Source organism: Camelina sativa, chromosome 4 (assembly GCF_030686135.1).
Source record: "Camelina sativa cultivar CO46 ecotype springtype chromosome 4, ASM3068613v1".
NCBI classification, from domain to species: domain Eukaryota; kingdom Viridiplantae; phylum Streptophyta; class Magnoliopsida; order Brassicales; family Brassicaceae; genus Camelina; species Camelina sativa.
This window is the reverse complement of record NC_141883.1, coordinates 2,878,416-2,900,361: the sequence shown is the minus strand read 5'-3', so window position 1 is coordinate 2,900,361 and position 21,946 is coordinate 2,878,416. Positions and strand designations below refer to the sequence as shown.

Below are 21,946 nucleotides of genomic sequence, written 5' to 3'. Positions count from 1 at the left end.
ATAGGCAGGGAAAGCAAACTCGGAACTAAAGTGAGAAGAAGAGAAGGGAAAACGAGTATTTATAGGGAGAAAGGAGGATTTCCCGAAGCGTCATCATTGCAAATTGGGTGTTACGCGGCTCTTCGGATTCCGGACTTCACGCGCCATGCGGTCGACGCACGGTGATTTGACAGCATTCCTGGAAGAACGAGGAACGTCACGCACGACTCTTCACTTTCTCAAATTTTGTCTACCCATGGACCTTTCGAATGCTTGATATTTGTCTGTCTCAAGACCACTTCATCGCTAAAAGCTATGGTGGAAGTTAGTGTGGAGATGCACGGCTGGTGGTAAACTGATAGATCATCTTCATCACGTATTGGTGCTTATATGAAGTGTATGGAGCTGTGAAGAAGCTCTAAAGATAGTACAAAGAAGCATAGCAAAAAGTTTGGTGCTTAAAGTGAAGAGTAAAGCAAAACGTTTGGTGGTTATGTGAAAAGCAAAGCAAAACGTTTTGCGCTTATGTGAAGTAAAGAAGCGACAAGAAGGGTGTGCACAATAATCCAAGATTGGGTCTGATTCCTTAACTCAAGCCAATCTTGAGGGAGAGGAAAGAGTCAACAACCCTCATGGAGCCATAAAGGCGGTTTTTTTTGTTTAAAGAAGCGGTTCAAGAAGTCTAGCTTCAAAGGTCTATTGTTCAGGATTGGCATGTGGTGGTTTCATTCATATGCAAGCCAACTTGAAAGAAGTGGTGGACTTGGGATCAAGAAGACATCAACCATGAAGAGGAGATCCATGGGGGCATGGGGAAAAATCTCAAATGGTGATGCAAAGAGAGTCTCATCCAACACATTACATCAAGGAAGACAATAGGCTAATTCTAAACCCTTACTCTTCCATTATAATGATTTGATTACTTGAGTATTACTTGAGTTTGTTAAAGAAGTGAATTTCAAGTTTGAATTTATTTTAAATTTATAATATTACATCAAAACTTTTATCTTTTTTTTTTTGTTTTGATCCTCCTGTAAACAGTAAGCTCACGTGGGAAATTGCATTTGCGATTCTTTTTTTTTCCCACAAAATGATTCACTTTGTCCTCAGTTCCAATCGCTGAACTTCCTTGACAATCTCCTTGATAAAATAGGCTTCATAGCTGCAAAGAAAGAACAACATACTTCAAATAAATAAATATATAAATAAATAAAAAACATACTTCACATTTTGAAGAAAATTACAGAGAGAACAAAATTTCATTTAGTTTTAATTAAAGGGACAAGAAGAAGATGGATGGTGACGGGTGAGTGAGTGTGCGCTTAAAGTACCTCTTGTCTCCCAATGACAAACCCATCTTGTCGGAAAAACATTCCAAGGCTTCTTTCCATTTCTTGATCTCATCTCCTGTAGATCCTTTCGCGAGAGTCCAGAATTTTTCACCAAACTCACCTGTCTGTTTTCTGATGTCTTCTGGCTCTACGTTGTAGAAGATTGGAATGACTAGGAGCTTTCCTTGATCCTCAAGTTTCTTCATAGTAACCAACTCATCCATACACCACGACGACTCCGCATATATATGTTCCTTGAATCTTCTGGCTCAGTGAAGAAGATATTGGATAATCGTCAAGAGTACTGTGAAAGAATAGTATAGACTTGGTAGAGAAAATGGCCAGCGCGATCTTCGACTCTTGAAGCCTTACAAAGAGATATTTAAGGTCTTTGCCTCTCAGCTCGTATCTGTCTACGAAGAAGTTTATCCCATTCCTTTCCAAGTAATCAATGAGGTGGCTCACGAAGCTTTAACGCAATTGCTCTCCCCAGAAATTTAAGAATAGTTGATTCGATTGAGTGGAAGAGAAGACAACCATCGTTGTTCGGAGGTTTGTTTGAAATTAAGCACATTATTATGCTGTTAAATAAAATCTTCCATAATCCAAACCTTGTTTGGCACCGCCTGGCAATGCAGTAAAACTTCAACAGTCAAAGTCTTCTGTTTCAGAGCCCACGCAATATACCGACTAGCCTCTGGATATCGAAACGAAGATTTGGTTTTTTATCTGGATATCGAAAAATTAAAATTGAAACTGTATAATTAAATTAAAATATTTTCTTTTACCTAGATGTCGGAAAAAAAAAATTATATATAACTTTACTATGTGTGTATAGTTTCTGTTTTTTAGGCACTAGTTTTCTATTTTATAATTAGAGTATAGGTTCGTGGGAGAAGGGTTTGGTAATCGGAGTCTATAATTTATGGTTTAGAATTTATTTCTTTTGTATATAAAAAAGAGTATTATTGAAACTGGACAACAAGAAAGAGTATAGTTGTAACAAGATATTTTTACTCATTTTTTATTTTGAAAACAAATTCTTTAGTAATACAGTAAAACCTCTATAAATTAATAATGTTGCGACCATGAAATTTTATTAATTTATAGAAGTTTTAATTTATCGATAAGTTAATAATTATGAATTTATCGATAAATTAATATTTTATTAATTTATGAAGAGATTTTTTCATTTTCATTAATTTGAAATTTTTCTATTACAACATAAAATATTTTTGTTATCATTTAAATTTTCATAATTTATAATATTGGTTATCGTAATAGGATGAATTTCAATTGTTTATTAAATTATCTAGGTAAAAATAATAAATGTTAGAAGTTTTGAGTTTAGAAGAAATTGCTACTACTATCCTTTATGGTAATGATGAAGTCGAAGAAGATATTGTGGTACATTTAGAACGAGTTACTAAATAAGCAATTATCGCATATAGACTATCCATAGTTTTTGGATGCGATTGAGAAGACAATAATGAAAGAGATTAGTGATGAGTTCCAACAAAAATATAAATTCAAGAATAGACAAACACCAATAGAGTCATATTTCACTAGATTTTCTTAGATATAAATATATATATATATATAGTTTATTTGATTATTGATTTATGATATTGATGAACCATATTTTTATATAGGATTTCCAAAAATATTATCTTATTATTTTATCGAAATATGTCAATTTTTACACCGACCGAACTTGGGACCAGAAAAATTTATTAATTTATAGCGAATATTAATTTAAAAAGTATTAATTTATGTAAGTTCTACTGTATATATTAATAAGTCAAAATATATTAAAAATAAAGAATAGGAAAAACGTCTTATTTCTCCATCAAAACTATCATATCATATCATATAGAACCCAAACTTTCATCATGTCCTAGATATTTCTGTAACAGTGTTTCTCGACCTATCTAATATATTAAAGGAGAAGTCAAAAGAGCTCACAGCCAATCTCACAAAAATTGATGTCGTTTACCCTTAATGAAATTACCCTTAAAATTTTTTCGGACAAGCTTTTGTTCTCTATTTAGGTTGCTGAAACGCACCACATTCATCCTCAGACCTAAGATTACTAATTTGCCATTAATGAGATTCAAAACTGGACCTTTTTACCTTTTAAATTAATTTAGAAAATTATAAAAGATTAAATTTCTTAATTATCTAAACTATATAATCGTCAAAACGTGATTTTATAAATTGAAAAACCCTAAAACCTAATATAATGGGCTTTATATAAAACCCAAACAAAATATACCGACTTATTCGAAACCATAAAATTATAGGTTGTTAACTAATATATAAATAGGTATAACCCTAATCATTCTCCATAATTTCGAAACCTTAAAAAAATAAAAACCCAAAATTTCTCTCATGTTCTTGAAATTCTATATGTATTATAGTCTTGATGATCCTTTATATGGGTATGCGATATTTACATTTTGTAAATTTAAAATTGTTTGAAATGAATCTTATTATTTGGTATTTTTTAAGTAGACTATTTGAAGTTAAATTTTGTTATAATTGTTTTTTATGGATTATTTCATTTGATTGTTGTTATTATTATAATCAATCACATATTTAACATGTGTTTAATAATCAAGTTTTATATTATTGAAATTAAACTTAATTTTTTGGGTAGTCTAATGTTTGAAACTCTATTGAAATCTGAATTGTCTAATGATTAGATAGAGCTGCGATGTTTCTATTACACTCCCACGTATAGATTCACATATTTAAGGTAAATGATATATCCATTATATTAACGATGGTCCTTAACTATAAGTGAAGAACAAAATGCACTTATGTAAACTTTTTAATGATAAACTTTTTTATTATTATTGAAATAAAATAACATGATAATTCCCTTTATTATTTGAAGGGAAGGATCGATTGATCGATCTCTTGTACTTCAGTTGGCATAGAGGAGGATTCTACACTCTTCAGCCGCCGCTGGAGTCTTCTCTCTGCAGTCCCAAGAACTTAGTGACACTATCCTCTGGTTTTTATTGCAGATGTCTAAGCCTCTGTTTCCAACTTTTTTGTCTTAAGGCTTGAACATTTTTCTTTCTTTGGTTGGTAAAATTAATATAACATTTCAGCAAAACAAAAAGTGCATCTCGCCTTTTATAATAACACCATTTAAGGTAATGAAAAGAAGCAAATATCATTCCTGGAATTTGGCGTTGCTTACGGTTTTTTTCGAGCCGGAGGATGTAGCCTTTATTTCCGTTTTACCCCTTAGCAATCTAACCACACCGGATAGCTTGGGTTGGAATCTGACAAAAAGCGGTGTTTACACTGTTAAATCTGGATATCAAGTTTTGCGCCAGAAACCGGAGAGTGACTCCCTTGTCTCCGGTCCCAATATTATTCCTCTACAGGCATTTGTCTGGCAAATTTGGTGTCCACCAAAACTTAGACATTTTTTGTGGCAGGCAATTACGGGTTGTATGGCGACAACAGCTAATCTACGGCGTCGTGGACTAAGCTGTGATATGGAATGTGCGATTTGTGGAGGGGCGGAGGAGACAGTCAACCATGCCCTCTTCTTATGTCCTCCGGCTAGGCAGGTTTGGGGATTGTCCCAATTCCCGACATCTTCGGGTTGCTTTCCTTCGAACTCTGTCTATGATAATATGGACTCATTATTTTGGAGATTTCAGGACATTCCTTCGGTAGAAGTGTTTCCGTGGATTCTATGGTATATTTGGAAGGCCCGAAATGATAAATTGTTCAGCAACTTGGACTCCAATCTGGTAGCAATTTTACGGATAGCGGAAGAGGAATCAAAGCTTTGGTCTTCAGCCCAAGAAGACCCCTTAGGATCCTTCCCTCAGGCTGGCTCTCGACCTCTATTTATGGTTACAGCTCAGCCTTGTGACACGGTTCACGGTGATGGGTCTAGTTACCGATGCTTTGTAGATGGATCTTGGAAGGCGACTGACCAGTTTATAGGTAGAGGATGGCATTGCATTTCTCCTGAGGGAGAATCTCCCCACTATGAGTGCATCTAATTCTCGCCATAGCTTGTCACCCCTCCATGCGGAGGTGGAGGCCCTCATATGGGAAATGCGATGTATGATTGGTGTGGATAATGAGAAAGTTATTTTTCTCACATACTGTTCTGATTTGGTGAAGATGGTTTCTTCGCCTTCCGAGTGGCCTGCTTTCAAGATATATCTGGACATTATTGAAGAAGATAAGGATGAATTACTTTCATTCTCTGTCGTTCAGATCTTCAGATCACAAAATGGTAGAGCGGACAAATTGGCGCGTCGAGTTAGAGTGGAGTCGCATCTAATTACATTTGTGAACAATTTTCCTTTTAATTGGCTCGTTTGAGCTACTCTCGTATTCTGCTGGCAAAAAAAAAATAATAAAAAAATAATAATAAAAAAGAAGCAAATATCAATAAATTGAAAACTGTTAAGGGAATAAGTTTTTTTCGGTTGGAAATGACTATAGACGCGGGTGTTTTGGATTTTTGTTACCAGTCTCGCTGGAACTCATTTGCCTTTTGGACTCCACGTTGAATGTTTTTCTCCCTGACGTTAGAAATTGTTGCTTGGGTCATGGCTAAATTTGGTTCTTCTAATGTGCTCCCTCCATGTATTTTGCAATTACCTTTGATCCATGGTTTGACCTGTGTGTCATCGTAAGTTATGTTTGAAATTGTAAAGCCCGATGCTTTGGGGTATAGTTCATGGGGGTAAATCTTATTTTGCAAAATTAAATTCTTGCCAGCAAGGTCACTTATGAAGCTTGTAAGATATTGTTGGTAGCTCCGTTGTCATGCAATGTGTAGAAGTCTATTACTGAAATGAGTAGTATTTGCAAGTTCATAATGGGATATGGTTTAATCTGTACATACGTTCTCTTCAATGAGTGTGGATGCTCGTTTGTTAATAAGTTTCCTCATTTGTTTGTCCGAAACGACAAATGTGGCTGGTTTCTGTCCATCATTAACTGCAAGCTCCACCCGGTACATTTGAGAGTCAAGTATATAGTTAGCAAGATAAATTTACTAATACTTGTAAATGTTTTTCTAAATTAGTGGTGAACTCATTTGAACAATGAAAAATAAATATTATCTGTGTACCTTACAACTCCCTCCACATTTGCCAAACACACATTGTTGGACTGTAATAGTATTTTTCTTTTGTTTAACTCTACGTGAACGGTATGACCAACCATTTCTTTGTAACTCGCTAACAACATGTGCTTTGCAGAGAAATTGAGCGTCCTGAGACTTTTAAAAGGTTTCTTATTTATTTTTGTTAAATGTGTTTGTAATTTAACAACAATTACCTATCCATTTTTGTCAAGTTTTTAGTTTGGAATTATATATATATTTTTAAAAGGAATAAATAAGCTTGCAAAATAAGGCAAACATATTTATTTTATACAACCTCTTTGTTTTTTTATTCATACGTATTTCAATCAAACATATGTGTTTGTCAAAATTTTGGGCTTTTGTTTCTTTAGAACCATAGAGCTTTGCCGAGAGCTTTATAAGCCAATTGCAAAACTTTGAGATATTATCATTGAGGGCATTGGGAAGTACATCACTCTCTCGAATTGTCTCTTTGTACCATGCAAAAGCAATGAAATTAATTAAATAAATCTCTTAGTAAGGGAATCAGGTTCAAGTTTTGAGCAAAGAACCAAAAGCCAAGGGCGTACGTATGTACCTTTACACCCGACAATGTTTTTTGGTCATCATAGTTCTCTTTCATGTACTTCTAAAAATCTCCCTGCGGTAGCCTGCTGGCTGCTGAAACATTCTATCAGGCATTTTATCAAACAACTGATGAATAAAGAACTGATGAATAAAGAAATTCCCAAAAAACTGATGAATAAAGAAATCCCCAAACTGATGACACAATCTCTGAAATTCAGTCAGGCATTTTATCAAACAACTGATGAATAAAGAAATCCCCAAAAAAATCAACAGGGATCTCAAGTTGACGCTGCCTATGGATACAAAGAAACCCTCAAATATCGATTTCCAGGTAAAAATTCCTGATAAAAGCGGCAAACTCTTTACCCAACATTCAATCACTTCTTATTTGTCTGAACGTTGAAATCGTCAGAGAAAAATTCCACCTTTGAAACCAAAGAAATAGAAAAATGAGAACAACAATATGAAGGAGGAGACAAACCAACGGATATATGGTCGACACATAGACGAATACGTTACGGCAAAATTGGATGAAATACTCTTAATTCGCACTCGCTGTAACTGGATAAAAATACTTTAAACCTTAGTAACGGAAAGCTGGGTAAACCAACGGATGTATGGTCTAAAAGAGATGGATGTGGTGTTGCTGAGATGTGTAGTGAGAGGGTGGATGAAATAAAAGACGCAGTTAAAAATTTAAAATTTGCAAAACTACGATGAGGTGAACAGTGGTGATTAATAGAGTTGAATTTTGAGGTTAGGATATTGTTTCTAACGAATCTGGTGAAAATGGTAATTTGGTTATGCAAAAAAATTAAAAAAAAAAAAAAAAAAAAAAAGGTAATTTGGTTATGAACCTGTGGCTGACGAAATTGGTTGAAAGGGGATTTAGAGCTTTTGAACTTTAATTTTGTTGAGTGCGCCGCTTTGGTATTAAGATTTGTCACTTTCCGTCCTTTGATTTGCTTCACAAACGATTTTTCAGTTTTGTTTTCTCGCGATCTCTCGTCAAGGGAGAAGAAGAGACGGGCGAGTGAGATGTTTTTAATTTTATTCAAAAAAGAGATGTTTTTAATTGTTTTTTTTTTCATTTTTAGTGACAATACACGTGTCGTATCGTATGAACAAGCTTTGTTACAAAACTTTAGAAAGGAGTTTGCGAGATATTATGAGGTGTGACCAAATTTTTGGACATAAAGTTGTTGTGTTAGGAGGTGATTTTAGACAGATACTACCAGTTATTACGGAAGGAGGAAGGGTAGCAACAGTTTTAGCATCTATCAACTCATTTGTTCTTTGGAATAGTTGTAAAGTTCTTAAACTTACCGAAAATTTGAGACTTCGCAAGACACGTAATAGTATGGATGCGGGTGCTCTTGCTACTTTTTCAAAGTGGCTTTTTGATATCGGGGATGACAAAATAAACGAGTCAGATAGTGGGGATGTGGAAATAAAAATTCCGGATGATTTATTAATTAATACAAGTGGAAATCATTCAAAGTTAAAGAAATCTACGGAGAACATTTTGCAAGGAGGACTGATTCAAATTTCTTTAGTGAAAGAGCTATTATAAGTCCAAGAAATGACGATGTTGATAAGATAAATCAGTTTATGCTTACTAAGCTTCCAAGTATGCAAATTAAATAGGATATGGAAATTTTTTTTTTTTTAAAAATACTACTATTAAAAACATATCTAAAATTCTAAAACCTTTTATTTACAGGTGAGGAGAGACGATATCTTAGCTCTGATAGTATTGAAACGTCGGACACAAGCAGACGTGATGATATGATCTACACTCAGGAATTCCTAAATAGTATACAAGTTTCTGGACTATATATCATTAAATGTATATGTAATTATTAACTCTTAGATACATTTAAAAAAATTATTTTACACCATATCTACTGACTATAAAAACTACCTTTAATCTGTAATTATATTCATAATAATAAATATTTAAAATATTAAATATTCAAAAATGAATATTATACATTAAAACAATTAATACGCAACGCATCGTTTAATCCTGACTGTTTGCTGGACGTTATTACTTAAACCATCAAGGTGAGATATCAGGGACTCATACATAAAGTATGGAGTCAGAAATGAAGTAACGGTGGATTAATGAATTTTTGTAAATGCAAAATTAAAAAAAGAATTAAATCTTTGAAGTAACAGGTACAATTTTTGTAGTAACAAGTATAATGATCTTAAAGAAAGAACATTTATCGGTTGCTTAAAACAAAAATAATGATCTAAACTGGACTTAAATTTAAAAATGGACTATAACATTCCATTGATCATGACACTCGAGACCATGATCAATATAGAGAATTACTATAAAAAATTTATTATCTATTCATCTTAATATTAAAAAGGTAAAAAATTAAGTAAATATGAAACTTTACAAAAATATATATATATATATATATATATATATATATATATATATATATATATATGTCTTAGCATATGAACTACTATAAAAATAAAAGATCAAAGATGTTTTGAAAATATAACCAAAAATTGATTCAACATTTTAAATTTGCCATAATTCTCATTATTAAATTTTACTGTAACATATCTCAAATGATAAGATTCTATGAAATTAGGACATAGATTTTCATATTGAAGAAAACCATTTTTGTTATTAGTATCAACAATGTTGTTTGAAAATATATAATTTTTAGCTGTATCATAAAGTCTAAATATTAACTACCAATTCGCAAACACATTTAAATTCTAAATTTGTATCATATCTATTAACTACAAACTTTGTCTTTGTTCTGTTATTATATTTATAAAAATAACATAAATTAGTAAAAAAAAAAAAAAAAGATGAGACACTAAAACGTTCAAGATGCAACGTTTAATCGTGACTGTTTGTATTCTTACAAATCCAGAAGCCCCTTTTCGTCTTCGATAGCAGAGAAGAAACAGTAAAAAAAAACTAATTTGATAAAATCATGAGAATCGATTACATTTCTGATCTTCATCGGAGAAGATCGAACTGGTGTATCCACGTCAAGGTTTTAAATTCTTGGAATGTCAGAGAATTCATCACAAAACGTATTCTTCTTCTGGTGGACGAAAAGGTTAGAGAAGCTAATCGAATGACAATTCTAATTATATTTGAAATTTTTACAGTGCTTATATATTAGATTACTTACACAGTGATTATCAAACTTTGTAGGGTGACACAATTGAGGTGGCCTTTGTGCCAACTACACTTAAAAAGCTGCGGAAGTATATTTACGAAGGTGAATGGTATGATATTAGGTCTTTCAAAATCATCAATCCAACACTCAGGGAAAGGAATTCTCATCATCCTTTTCAGATCAAGTTTACGGATGATTCAACCATGACCCTGCTCGAATCAATCAACTCCAAAAATTACTTTCGATTCGAAGATTTGGATGATATATATCGTGGAAGAATCAATCATCACATCTCTTTCGGTACGTTTTTCTATTTGTTTTTGTAATTTGTTTAAGTTAGACTACATGAATATGGTTATTACTATCTTTGTGTTGTGTAATCTAGAAACTTTTTAGGAATTTTGGAACTTTGTGTATTGGTCCCTCCAATAGAAAAGTACAAATTGAACTTTTTAGCAAAATAGTTACATGTGAATTTCAAAAAGCTTTGGAGGCATTCATTGTAAAGAAAATTCCTGTCTTTTTGCCAAAAATAGTTGTTTGCGGATGTGTAGTAGCTGTGGAGGACAGAAGGAATCATGGAAATGAAAATGGTGAAAATGAAGTTATTTTGACACTATTAAATGGCAGGTAAGACACATTTATTCCACCTTTACTGATTCTAAGACTTATAAGTTTGGCTTTATTATAGAATGTAACAAGTATCTTCATCTGTAGGAATGAAATTGTAAAGTGTCGTGCAATAAATTACTATGCTAACCTTTTCATGTTTTCATGGGAGTCATCTGGATGCCATCTCACATATCAAACTGAACCGGTGTTTTGTGTACTGCGTTTCTGGAAGGTTGGAGAGTATGAAGGTATGTACTATTAATAACACTTGCTAGATTTAACAAATGCTAAAGACTAGGTTGTATACTCATTTACCAAGCTTTTATAACACTTTAAACATCCCTAGGTGAACCGTGTATTGTAAACACATTGGCCTCCTCCAAGATCTTTATAAAACCGGAGTTTGAAGGACTTGAGCATCACAAGGCTATGTAAGTTTTTAATGTTCATTAATATCAAGTAGTGTACCATGCTAGGGTTTAACTTATGAATGTGTTTTAATATTTGTAGCTCAGAATTTGCTGGACGTTATTACATAAATCATATCATGGAGAACAATACTTGGGTTCACCCCTAGGGGTGAACCTCTCCATTCACCTCCTTATAAAATAAGGAAATAAAATATGTATACATTATTTTAAAATTAAAAACTTAAACCGCTCTTTAATAAACTCAAACTGACATATAATTTCATTCTAATTGTAAAATCTAAACCCTAACCATCTCATTTGTGAATCCAAACCGAAATATAATTTTGTTCTACTTGTAAAATCTAAACCCTAACCATCTCATTTGTGAACCCAGACCGACATATAATTTCGTTCTACTTAAAAAACTAAACCCTAACCATCTCATTTGTGAACCCAAACCGACATATAATTTTGTTCCTATTGTAAAATCTAAACCCTAACCACCTCATTTGTAAACCCAAACTGACATATAATTTCGCTTTAACTGTAAAATCTAAACTCTAATCACCTTATTTGTAAACCCAAACCGACATATAATTTTGTTCTAATTTTAAAAATCTAAATCAAGCCAATATTTAACTTTCCTTAATTAAAAGTATACAGACTTCGTTTCCTTAATTTGTTTTGCTTTTTAATTTAATTTTGATTTATTTTTTAAATGAAATATTAGATGGAAGATTCTGATTGGTTGAGAGGAGAGGGGGTGAATATAAAGGTTCACCTCTAGGGGTGAACCTAAGTATTTTTCTATCATGGAGCATCGAGGTTAATCTTCAGGGGCTTAAGCTTTAGGCACAAACGTTTGAAAACGTTTTTTTGTATATGCAAACGTTTGAAAACATTTTTTTGTATATGCAAACTTTAAATTTATTTAGAATGTTTGTATGAAAAAGTATTAGAAACACTTTTATGGGTTGCTTTCCTAAATTATCTCAAACGTCTACACGAAATTATGAAATATTTTGGCCCAAATCATTATTCAACCTAATTTAAATTATCTATAACAAATGTATTGGGCTCATTAAATATTTTAAAATTTGCAAATCGGCTTCAAAATCTTAATTAAAAGTTTACATATATATATGTAGTAGCTGTGGAGGACAGAAGGAATCATGGAAATGAAAATGGTGAAAATGAAGTTATTTTGACACTATTAAATGGCAGGTAAGACACATTTATTCCACCTTTACTGATTCTAAGACTTATAAGTTTGGCTTTATTATAGAATGTAACAAGTATCTTCATCTGTAGGAATGAAATTGTAAAGTGTCGTGCAATAAATTACTATGCTAACCTTTTCATGTTTTCATGGGAGTCATCTGGATGCCATCTCACATATCAAACTGAACCGGTGTTTTGTGTACTGCGTTTCTGGAAGGTTGGAGAGTATGAAGGTATGTACTATTAATAACACTTGCTAGATTTAACAAATGCTAAAGACTAGGTTGTATACTCATTTACCAAGCTTTTATAACACTTTAAACATCCCTAGGTGAACCGTGTATTGTAAACACATTGGCCTCCTCCAAGATCTTTATAAAACCGGAGTTTGAAGGACTTGAGCATCACAAGGCTATGTAAGTTTTTAATGTTCATTAATATCATGTAGTGTACCATGCTAGGGTTTAACTTATGAATGTGTTTTAATATTTGTAGCTCAGAATTTGCTGGACGTTATTACATAAATCATATCATGGAGAACAATACTTGGGTTCACCCCTAGGGGTGAACCTCTCCATTCACCTCCTTATAAAATAAGGAAATAAAATATGTATACATTATTTTAAAATTAAAAACTTAAACCGCTCTTTAATAAACTCAAACTGACATATAATTTCATTCTAATTGTAAAATCTAAACCCTAACCATCTCATTTGTGAATCCAAACCGAAATATAATTTTGTTCTACTTGTAAAATCTAAACCCTAACCATCTCATTTGTGAACCCAGACCGACATATAATTTCGTTCTACTTAAAAAACTAAACCCTAACCATCTCATTTGTGAACCCAAACCGACATATAATTTTGTTCCTATTGTAAAATCTAAACCCTAACCACCTCATTTGTAAACCCAAACTGACATATAATTTCGCTTTAACTGTAAAATCTAAACTCTAATCACCTTATTTGTAAACCCAAACCGACATATAATTTTGTTCTAATTTTAAAAATCTAAATCAAGCCAATATTTAACTTTCCTTAATTAAAAGTATACAGACTTCGTTTCCTTAATTTGTTTTGCTTTTTAATTTAATTTTGATTTATTTTTTAAATGAAATATTAGATGGAAGATTCTGATTGGTTGAGAGGAGAGGGGGTGAATATAAAGGTTCACCTCTAGGGGTGAACCTAAGTATTTTTCTATCATGGAGCATCGAGGTTAATCTTCAGGGGCTTAAGCTTTAGGCACAAACGTTTGAAAACGTTTTTTTGTATATGCAAACGTTTGAAAACATTTTTTTGTATATGCAAACTTTAAATTTATTTAGAATGTTTGTATGAAAAAGTATTAGAAACACTTTTATGGGTTGCTTTCCTAAATTATCTCAAACGTCTACACGAAATTATGAAATATTTTGGCCCAAATCATTATTCAACCTAATTTAAATTATCTATAACAAATGTATTGGGCTCATTAAATATTTTAAAATTTGCAAATCGGCTTCAAAATCTTAATTAAAAGTTTACATATATATATGTAGTAGCTGTGGAGGACAGAAGGAATCATGGAAATGAAAATGGTGAAAATGAAGTTATTTTGACACTATTAAATGGCAGGTAAGACACATTTATTCCACCTTTACTGATTCTAAGACTTATAAGTTTGGCTTTATTATAGAATGTAACAAGTATCTTCATCTGTAGGAATGAAATTGTAAAGTGTCGTGCAATAAATTACTATGCTAACCTTTTCATGTTTTCATGGGAGTCATCTGGATGCCATCTCACATATCAAACTGAACCGGTGTTTTGTGTACTGCGTTTCTGGAAGGTTGGAGAGTATGAAGGTATGTACTATTAATAACACTTGCTAGATTTAACAAATGCTAAAGACTAGGTTGTATACTCATTTACCAAGCTTTTATAACACTTTAAACATCCCTAGGTGAACCGTGTATTGTAAACACATTGGCCTCCTCCAAGATCTTTATAAAACCGGAGTTTGAAGGACTTGAGCATCACAAGGCTATGTAAGTTTTTAATGTTCATTAATATCAAGTAGTGTACCATGCTAGGGTTTAACTTATGAATGTGTTTTAATATTTGTAGCTCAGAATTTGCTGGACGTTATTACATAAATCATATCATGGAGAACAATACTTGGGTTCACCCCTAGGGGTGAACCTCTCCATTCACCTCCTTATAAAATAAGGAAATAAAATATGTATACATTATTTTAAAATTAAAAACTTAAACCGCTCTTTAATAAACTCAAACTGACATATAATTTCATTCTAATTGTAAAATCTAAACCCTAACCATCTCATTTGTGAATCCAAACCGAAATATAATTTTGTTCTACTTGTAAAATCTAAACCCTAACCATCTCATTTGTGAACCCAGACCGACATATAATTTCGTTCTACTTAAAAAACTAAACCCTAACCATCTCATTTGTGAACCCAAACCGACATATAATTTTGTTCCTATTGTAAAATCTAAACCCTAACCACCTCATTTGTAAACCCAAACTGACATATAATTTCGCTTTAACTGTAAAATCTAAACTCTAATCACCTTATTTGTAAACCCAAACCGACATATAATTTTGTTCTAATTTTAAAAATCTAAATCAAGCCAATATTTAACTTTCCTTAATTAAAAGTATACAGACTTCGTTTCCTTAATTTGTTTTGCTTTTTAATTTAATTTTGATTTATTTTTTAAATGAAATATTAGATGGAAGATTCTGATTGGTTGAGAGGAGAGGGGGTGAATATAAAGGTTCACCTCTAGGGGTGAACCTAAGTATTTTTCTATCATGGAGCATCGAGGTTAATCTTCAGGGGCTTAAGCTTTAGGCACAAACGTTTGAAAACGTTTTTTTGTATATGCAAACGTTTGAAAACATTTTTTTGTATATGCAAACTTTAAATTTATTTAGAATGTTTGTATGAAAAAGTATTAGAAACACTTTTATGGGTTGCTTTCCTAAATTATCTCAAACGTCTACACGAAATTATGAAATATTTTGGCCCAAATCATTATTCAACCTAATTTAAATTATCTATAACAAATGTATTGGGCTCATTAAATATTTTAAAATTTGCAAATCGGCTTCAAAATCTTAATTAAAAGTTTACATATATATATATATTATAAACAACTATAATAAATATCTTATTAACTATTATTATTTATTTGTCTATGAAATGTAAAGTTTTAGATACAAAATTAATTACAAATTTTCAACATTATTAAAAATAACAAAACTTTACTTTAAAAATTTGGATAATTACTTTAGATTTTTTTTCTATTTAATTCTTGCCCGCAGAGGCATGCGGGTAACTCTTCTAGTATTCTCATAAATCGAAAGTTTTCTAAATCTTCCTAATAACTGACAATATTATACCTAGTTGATTTTCTTTTAGTCAAAAGGAATTTTATTAATTGATCAGATCATTACAAAATAATTGTTTAGGCTTTTAGCCAGCAAAAACTAGGTGGTGATCTACATTATTATAAGACGATTTGAGTATGATAGTTTCTTATTTGTCACGAGCATTTATTTGCAATGAAAAGTAACTAACTGTGGCTTGAGGTGGACTATCTCATCGATCAACACCCATGCATTTTGTGCACCGTTTTACTATCTTCTTTTTCTTATTTATTTTAACTATATAATTTATTATTACCGTTTTTAATAATTGCTGCACCATTAGCTAAATGACATGTGACGATTTAGCGTCTGCTACTGAATGAGAAATTGCATGTAATAGAAACACACTTAAAAATTCCTGAAAACCTAAGTTTGGAAGAATTTCTAGTCTGTTTTTTTTTTCTTGTTTTGAATACTAGAAACAACTTTAAAATATTTTTTGAAAGTCAATGTTCGGTGTTCGTTAAACAATAATAAAATAGTTGTGATATTGACTCTATGTTGTCATACAATTAATATGTGTGAACATACAATACATATAATATAATTTATATAGTTGGGTATATATATTTACAAGGGGATGTGTGATTATGTATTTGTTATACTTATTAGTAAATATAAATATCCAATCCAAAACCAATTGGCAATGAGTTGAGGGATTCATGTACTATTTATATTGCCCTACAAATCTTATTCATCTCGATGTGGGATATATTGTCTAATACACCCCTCACGCTCAGGATTGGACATCTGTAGCGTGAAGTTTGTGGGACTGGACATCCACGGATGAACCCACAATCGAGAGAAATTTTTAATGCATAACAAGACATGCCACTTATATGGGCTACATAGGTGGGAAATCATTTCTTTGTGGGAAAATGGTTGTTGGGCATAACCATGGACTTTGATACCATATTAGTAAACATGAATATCCAACCCAAAACCAATTGGCAATGAGTGGAGGGATTCATGTACTATTTATATTGCCCCACAAATCTTATTCTTCTTGATGTGGGATATATTGTCTAATAATACTTCAGGCAGATTGTAACTATTTTTCATACATCTTTTTGTTTTGTTTTTGTTTGGTAGCTTTGGGCATTTGTCAATTTATCTAAGGATAAGAACAGTTCCATCAGGATATCTTAAGTAGATACCTCTTATCTTAAATATCCCTTATAAAAAAAACTAAGTTGCATGGAAACGAAAACGGATACGGCAATGCAGAAGCAAAACATTTTGGAAACAAAAAAACGGATTTTTCTAAAATTAAGAAATAGGAAACATTTTGCAAATGTATGCATATAAATTTGGATAATAATACCCCAAACATAAAACCTATATAAAAAGGAATATTTGAAACAACACAAATTCAAAACATGAATATTAAATAGTTGAATTAAAACACTAATAGTATTATATATTTATATGTATTATGAATATATATCTTTAAATTATTTTATTTATTAAGTTTATAAGCTAAAAAAAAAATTTCATCGTGTTTCCAAAAAGGAAACGGAGTTTCCATGGTGTTTCCAAACAGAGATTTTTAGGAATTGTGTTTCTGTGGTTTGTTTTTGTGTTTCCAAGAGTTCCTGATTCTGAAATGTTTTGGTTTCTGAAAACGCACCTTAAGAGTTTCCATGCAATACAAAGAGAAAGAAAAGAAAAAAAAAAGGGAAATTGACGGAGTTTTCTTAATAAGAGTATGTGCATTGCTAGAAACTACGAGAATCTCTTAATAGATCTTTTTAAAATAGTTGTAATATTATTATCATTTATTTAAAAGTTTAATCATAAAAAGATTATCTATATATACATATTTGAAGTACATTTAGAAGAAAAATCTTGGGGTTCCAAAAAATTTACGATCCTATGTCATTGACATTTACTGATTATTAAAAATATTATAAACTAATATTTATATTATTTAACAAAATTTCCTAATATCACTCTCTAATAAAACCTAATTACATCCTCTAGATTAGCACGGGTTGAAATTCATTTTATTTATATTGTAATTTTTATATAAAATATATTTTACGTAATTGTTTTTAAAATTTTTTTTGGATAAAACATTATGCAATTAAATCATATGCTAAATATGATAGATTGAAAAAAGAAACCTATTTTATAAGTTTTATATTTTTAATGATTCTAGATAAGTAACCGTGATATAACACTGACTAAATTTTATTTTATACAAAATTTTGTATATTTTATATTATACAATAAAATTTTAATATGTTGTATTAGTTCATATATGTAAAGTTATTTCAATAATGTATATTCTACATCATGACTTGAATGTCATTATAATACATAATTTTGTAAATTTGGTTTAAAAAAAAAAGTTATTATGAGTAATTTAATATATTGTTATACTTTTTGTTTTAATATATTTGGTTTCTTGAAATTCTTTCATATTGTAGTGACATATTATTGACATTGCTATAACAAATCATTTTTGAGTGTTTATAGTTTCTAGCTTTTATATCAAGTTTCAATATATTAAAAATATTTCAAAATAAATTATTTAAAGTTTATTATATTATATAAAATTATAAAATTCAACAAAAAAATATGAAATTGAATTTAAATATTCAAATTTTGACCCGTTACTCAATAATTTTTTTAATTCAATAGATATTATTTTTAAAGAATAATGTTACTAAAGCTTGAATATTTTATAGATTAAACAATTTATATTTGTTTTTAAAAATTCAACTTATGGTATATCCGGAAATAAAATTATTTTTAATTATAATAAATAATATGATAATTTATTTGTTTTACAAAATAGACTCATATATAAAAATGAGAGGTGAAGTATAATGATAATTAACAAACTAATATGTTAAGTTAGATATTAAAAGATTTTATTTGATGGATAATTTAATAAAAGAAATTAATATGGTAAGTTAGATGATATGATTCTTTAGAATATTCTCTTTAAGATTTTTGGAAACAACGTGATCTAGTAATAAAATCTTCCGAAAATAAATTAAGGTTGCACCCACTATTTAATTTGCAACCAATTAATGTATAACATATTTTTAACCAATTTATTAAAATTATATAGTCTACAAAACCAATGTTGTGTACTTCCGTTTTATTATAAAGGGAATATGATTTAATCTGTTTTTAATTATTACATAAACTATATGTATAGTAAAAATACAAGTTTTTGGCATATGAAGCTATTTGAATTTTTTTAAACAGATATATATTAAAATTAAAAAGTGTATATATAATGTTCTACATTGGGTACAAAATTTTAGACAATGGTTCAAAGTTCAAACCATTATAAATAGGACTAATATGCTTAAGGGTCGGAGTCATATGACAGGACGGTTTGGGTTAATATTAATATAATTTAAAATATTATTAATGTGGTACTAAAATAATAAATTATTATTTTATTATTTTGTTAACATCATCAATATTAAAATATTAGATATATTTGAAACGACTAAATTATTATTTTGTAAAAAATAAATGATTGTACGTATACCACAGATTAAATCATATAATTAATAATCAAATATCATTATATAACTATAATCTTAAACACCAAATAAAACAAATAAAATCAACTAACAATTACTACTTTAAATCATATAATCTATATATACATTTTTGAAGTACATTTTGGGTTCTACCCTTTTATTTGTATTTATTTACAAAGTTAATCCTTACAATTTTGACAAATAAATAAGTTCATTAAGGTTAATTTGGGAAAAAAAATCATACATAATCGGATCGAATTAACCTTCCATGACCAAAAAATAAACATCCATATATTCTCTCCATTCGTTGCCATTTTCAAAAGAATTGAATGTTTTAGTAAACAAAGAAAAAGATATATATGTATTTAACCGTTAATAGAAAACAAGAATATCTTACCTCTAATATCGATTTCCTTTTATTTTTTCAATCGTGTGGATCTCAGCAATCAACCAAAATCACATTAATAGATTAAATTAGGGCTGGGCATTCGGGTAACCCGTTTGGGTTCGGGTATTACCCATTCGGGTTCGGGTAAACGGGTTTAGAAAAATAGAACCCATTGGGTATTTTTAGATATATGGGTTCGGTTCGGTTTGGGTACTATCGGGTTCGGGTCGGTTTGGGTTACAAATTTTAGAACCCGATTAGTACCCGAACTACCGGGTACCCGAAAAAATATAATTAAATTTAAATAAATTTAGTTAAATTTTGACTTACATAACAAAATATTTTAGATATTTTGATTATTTTTGATATTTAGGTATAAAACTAAATGAAATATAAAAAATTATAATCATAATTTTGGGGTAATTGCATTATATTAATGATAAATATTATAAATATGTTTATATGTTCGGGTTTAATGGGTACCCAAACGGGTACCGGGTATTACCCGACCCTAATCCGAACCCACGGGTATTAGAAAATAGAACCCAATAGAGTTTTATATGCAAATCCGTACCCAATCCGAACCCGGTTTTTCGGGTCGAGTTTCGGGTTGGATATTCGGGTACGGTTTTTATGCCCAGGCCTAGATTAAATCCTTAACTAGAAAAAATAATATCCTCTCGAGATTTCACTTCATTTGAAAATCGCAAAACTTTAACTCAAAAACTCATATATGGAGATCATATATATATTCCATAAAATCCATATGGAAATCATATATATATATATATTCCATAAAATCCATAAAATCGAGATTTTGGTGAGACGGATTGGCATTAATTCCATATAGAAACTTAAGTGGAATTGTTTTTTTTTTTAAACACTTTTAGATGTGTACTAGGAGATAAATGTATTACTAGATTATACATACACCACACGGGTTAAAACCTTGAAAACACTACAAAAATCCTAGAGAAGCAAGAGCCTCAAATCCACACCTTAAATATGTGTACGAACCTTTTTTGTTGAAACGTCCGTGGTTTTAATATCTACAGCCATAGGAGTGGTTTTAGAAAATGGATAAAAGGTAAACAATCCTTTTTTGGTGGGCGCATAGAGACTCACGTCAACCAGGTTAAAATGAAGAAGTTTATAGATAACCTTCTACTTAGCTGGCTTTTTTAAGATAACTACAATTTTTCAGATTTGGGAAAAATATGGGTTCTTTGGCATCCGTCTGTAAAGGTTGTGGTCTGTTATAAGTGGCTCCAAATGGTTGTCTGTGATGTGTTATTTCCTGATGCAAAAGAGTGGGTCGTGGTTTCCATCGTGTATGCTTCAAATGAGGTAAGCAAAAGGCTTGATTTGTGGGCTGAGTTGGTGGAACTCGATGATTCCCAAGTAGTGGCAAATAAAGCATGGCTTGTGACGGGAGATTTCAATCAAGTTCTTGATCCTGGTGAGCATTCTCGACCATCCACCGTAATGTTGGCAGGAGAATTCGAGACTTCAGGGAGTGTCTTCTTAATGCGGATCTGGCTGATCTTACCTTACATGACAACTTTTTCACCTGGTGGAACAAATCAAATCTCATACCAGTCGCTAAAAAGTTGGATAGGATTCTGGTCAACTCACAATGGAATTCTCTTTATCCGAGTTCCTGTGCAGTGTTTGGCGATCCAGACTTTTCTGATCACGCCTCATGTGGAGTTTCTTTGTGTTCTGATCATCTTAAAGAAAAGCGTCCGTTTAAATTTTACAACATGCTGCTTCAAAATGATGAATTCCTTCCGAAAATAGCAGATCATTGGTTCTCTTTCAATGTTACTGGATCAGCGATGCTACGAGTCTCCTTAAATCTGAAGTCCCTTAAGAAGTGTATTCGCTATTTCAGTAGAGCCAACTATTCAGGCATTGAAACAAGGGTTGCACAAGCTCATGAAGTCCTTATAGAAGCCCAGAGAAAAACTTTAGCAGACCCCTCAACTGCCAATGCGACACAAGAGCTTGAAGCAGAGAGAATATGGCAGGTGTTGCAGAAAGCAGAGGAAGCTTTCTTCAGGCAGAGATCCAGTATATCTTGGTTAGCTGATGGGGACAGTAATACTGCCTATTTCCACCGCATGGTAGCCCAAATATTTACTCAGAACCATATTTGCTACTTGTTGGACCAGGACACTCGAAAATAGAGAC

At 31.2% G+C, this 21,946-nt stretch overlaps 1 protein-coding gene, 1 long non-coding RNA gene and 1 pseudogene across 3 annotated transcripts; 1 reads left to right on the top strand and 2 right to left on the bottom strand.

The window, feature by feature from the left end:
• Positions 1 to 982: 982 nt before the first annotated feature.
• LOC109132427 (disease resistance protein RBA1 pseudogene) lies at positions 983 to 1,850 on the bottom strand (annotated as a pseudogene).
• A 2,627-nt stretch (positions 1,851 to 4,477) lies between these two features.
• On the top strand, positions 4,478 to 5,344 carry LOC147945266 (uncharacterized). Its single transcript, XM_087509176.1, has 2 exons — positions 4,478 to 4,900; positions 4,994 to 5,344. Exons 1-2 carry the CDS (start codon positions 4,478 to 4,480, stop codon positions 5,342 to 5,344), a joined length of 774 nt encoding a protein of 257 aa, XP_087365302.1.
• Positions 5,345 to 6,698: 1,354 nt separating this feature from the next.
• Positions 6,699 to 8,050, bottom strand: LOC109132602 (uncharacterized). 2 transcript variants are annotated; one of them, XR_002037617.2, is made up of 3 exons: positions 7,869 to 8,050; positions 7,022 to 7,114; positions 6,699 to 6,914 (listed from the first exon to the last, which is right to left on the bottom strand). It is a non-coding gene; the product is annotated as an uncharacterized LOC109132602 (long non-coding RNA). The 2 variants fall into 2 exon arrangements; XR_015596106.1 differs by having other exon boundaries at positions 7,022 to 7,104.
• Positions 8,051 to 21,946: the final 13,896 nt, after the last annotated feature.

What these genes read in the sequence shown, in the direction of transcription:
- LOC147945266 (XM_087509176.1), top strand. Translation starts at nt 4,478, where the DNA reads ATGAAAAGAAGCAAATATCATTCCTGGAATTTGGCGTTGCTTACGGTT. An exon ending in TATGTCCTCCGGCTAGGCAG is followed by an intron (nt 4,901 to 4,993) that starts GTTTGGGGATTG and finishes TGGAGATTTCAG; the next exon opens with GACATTCCTTCGGTAGAAGT.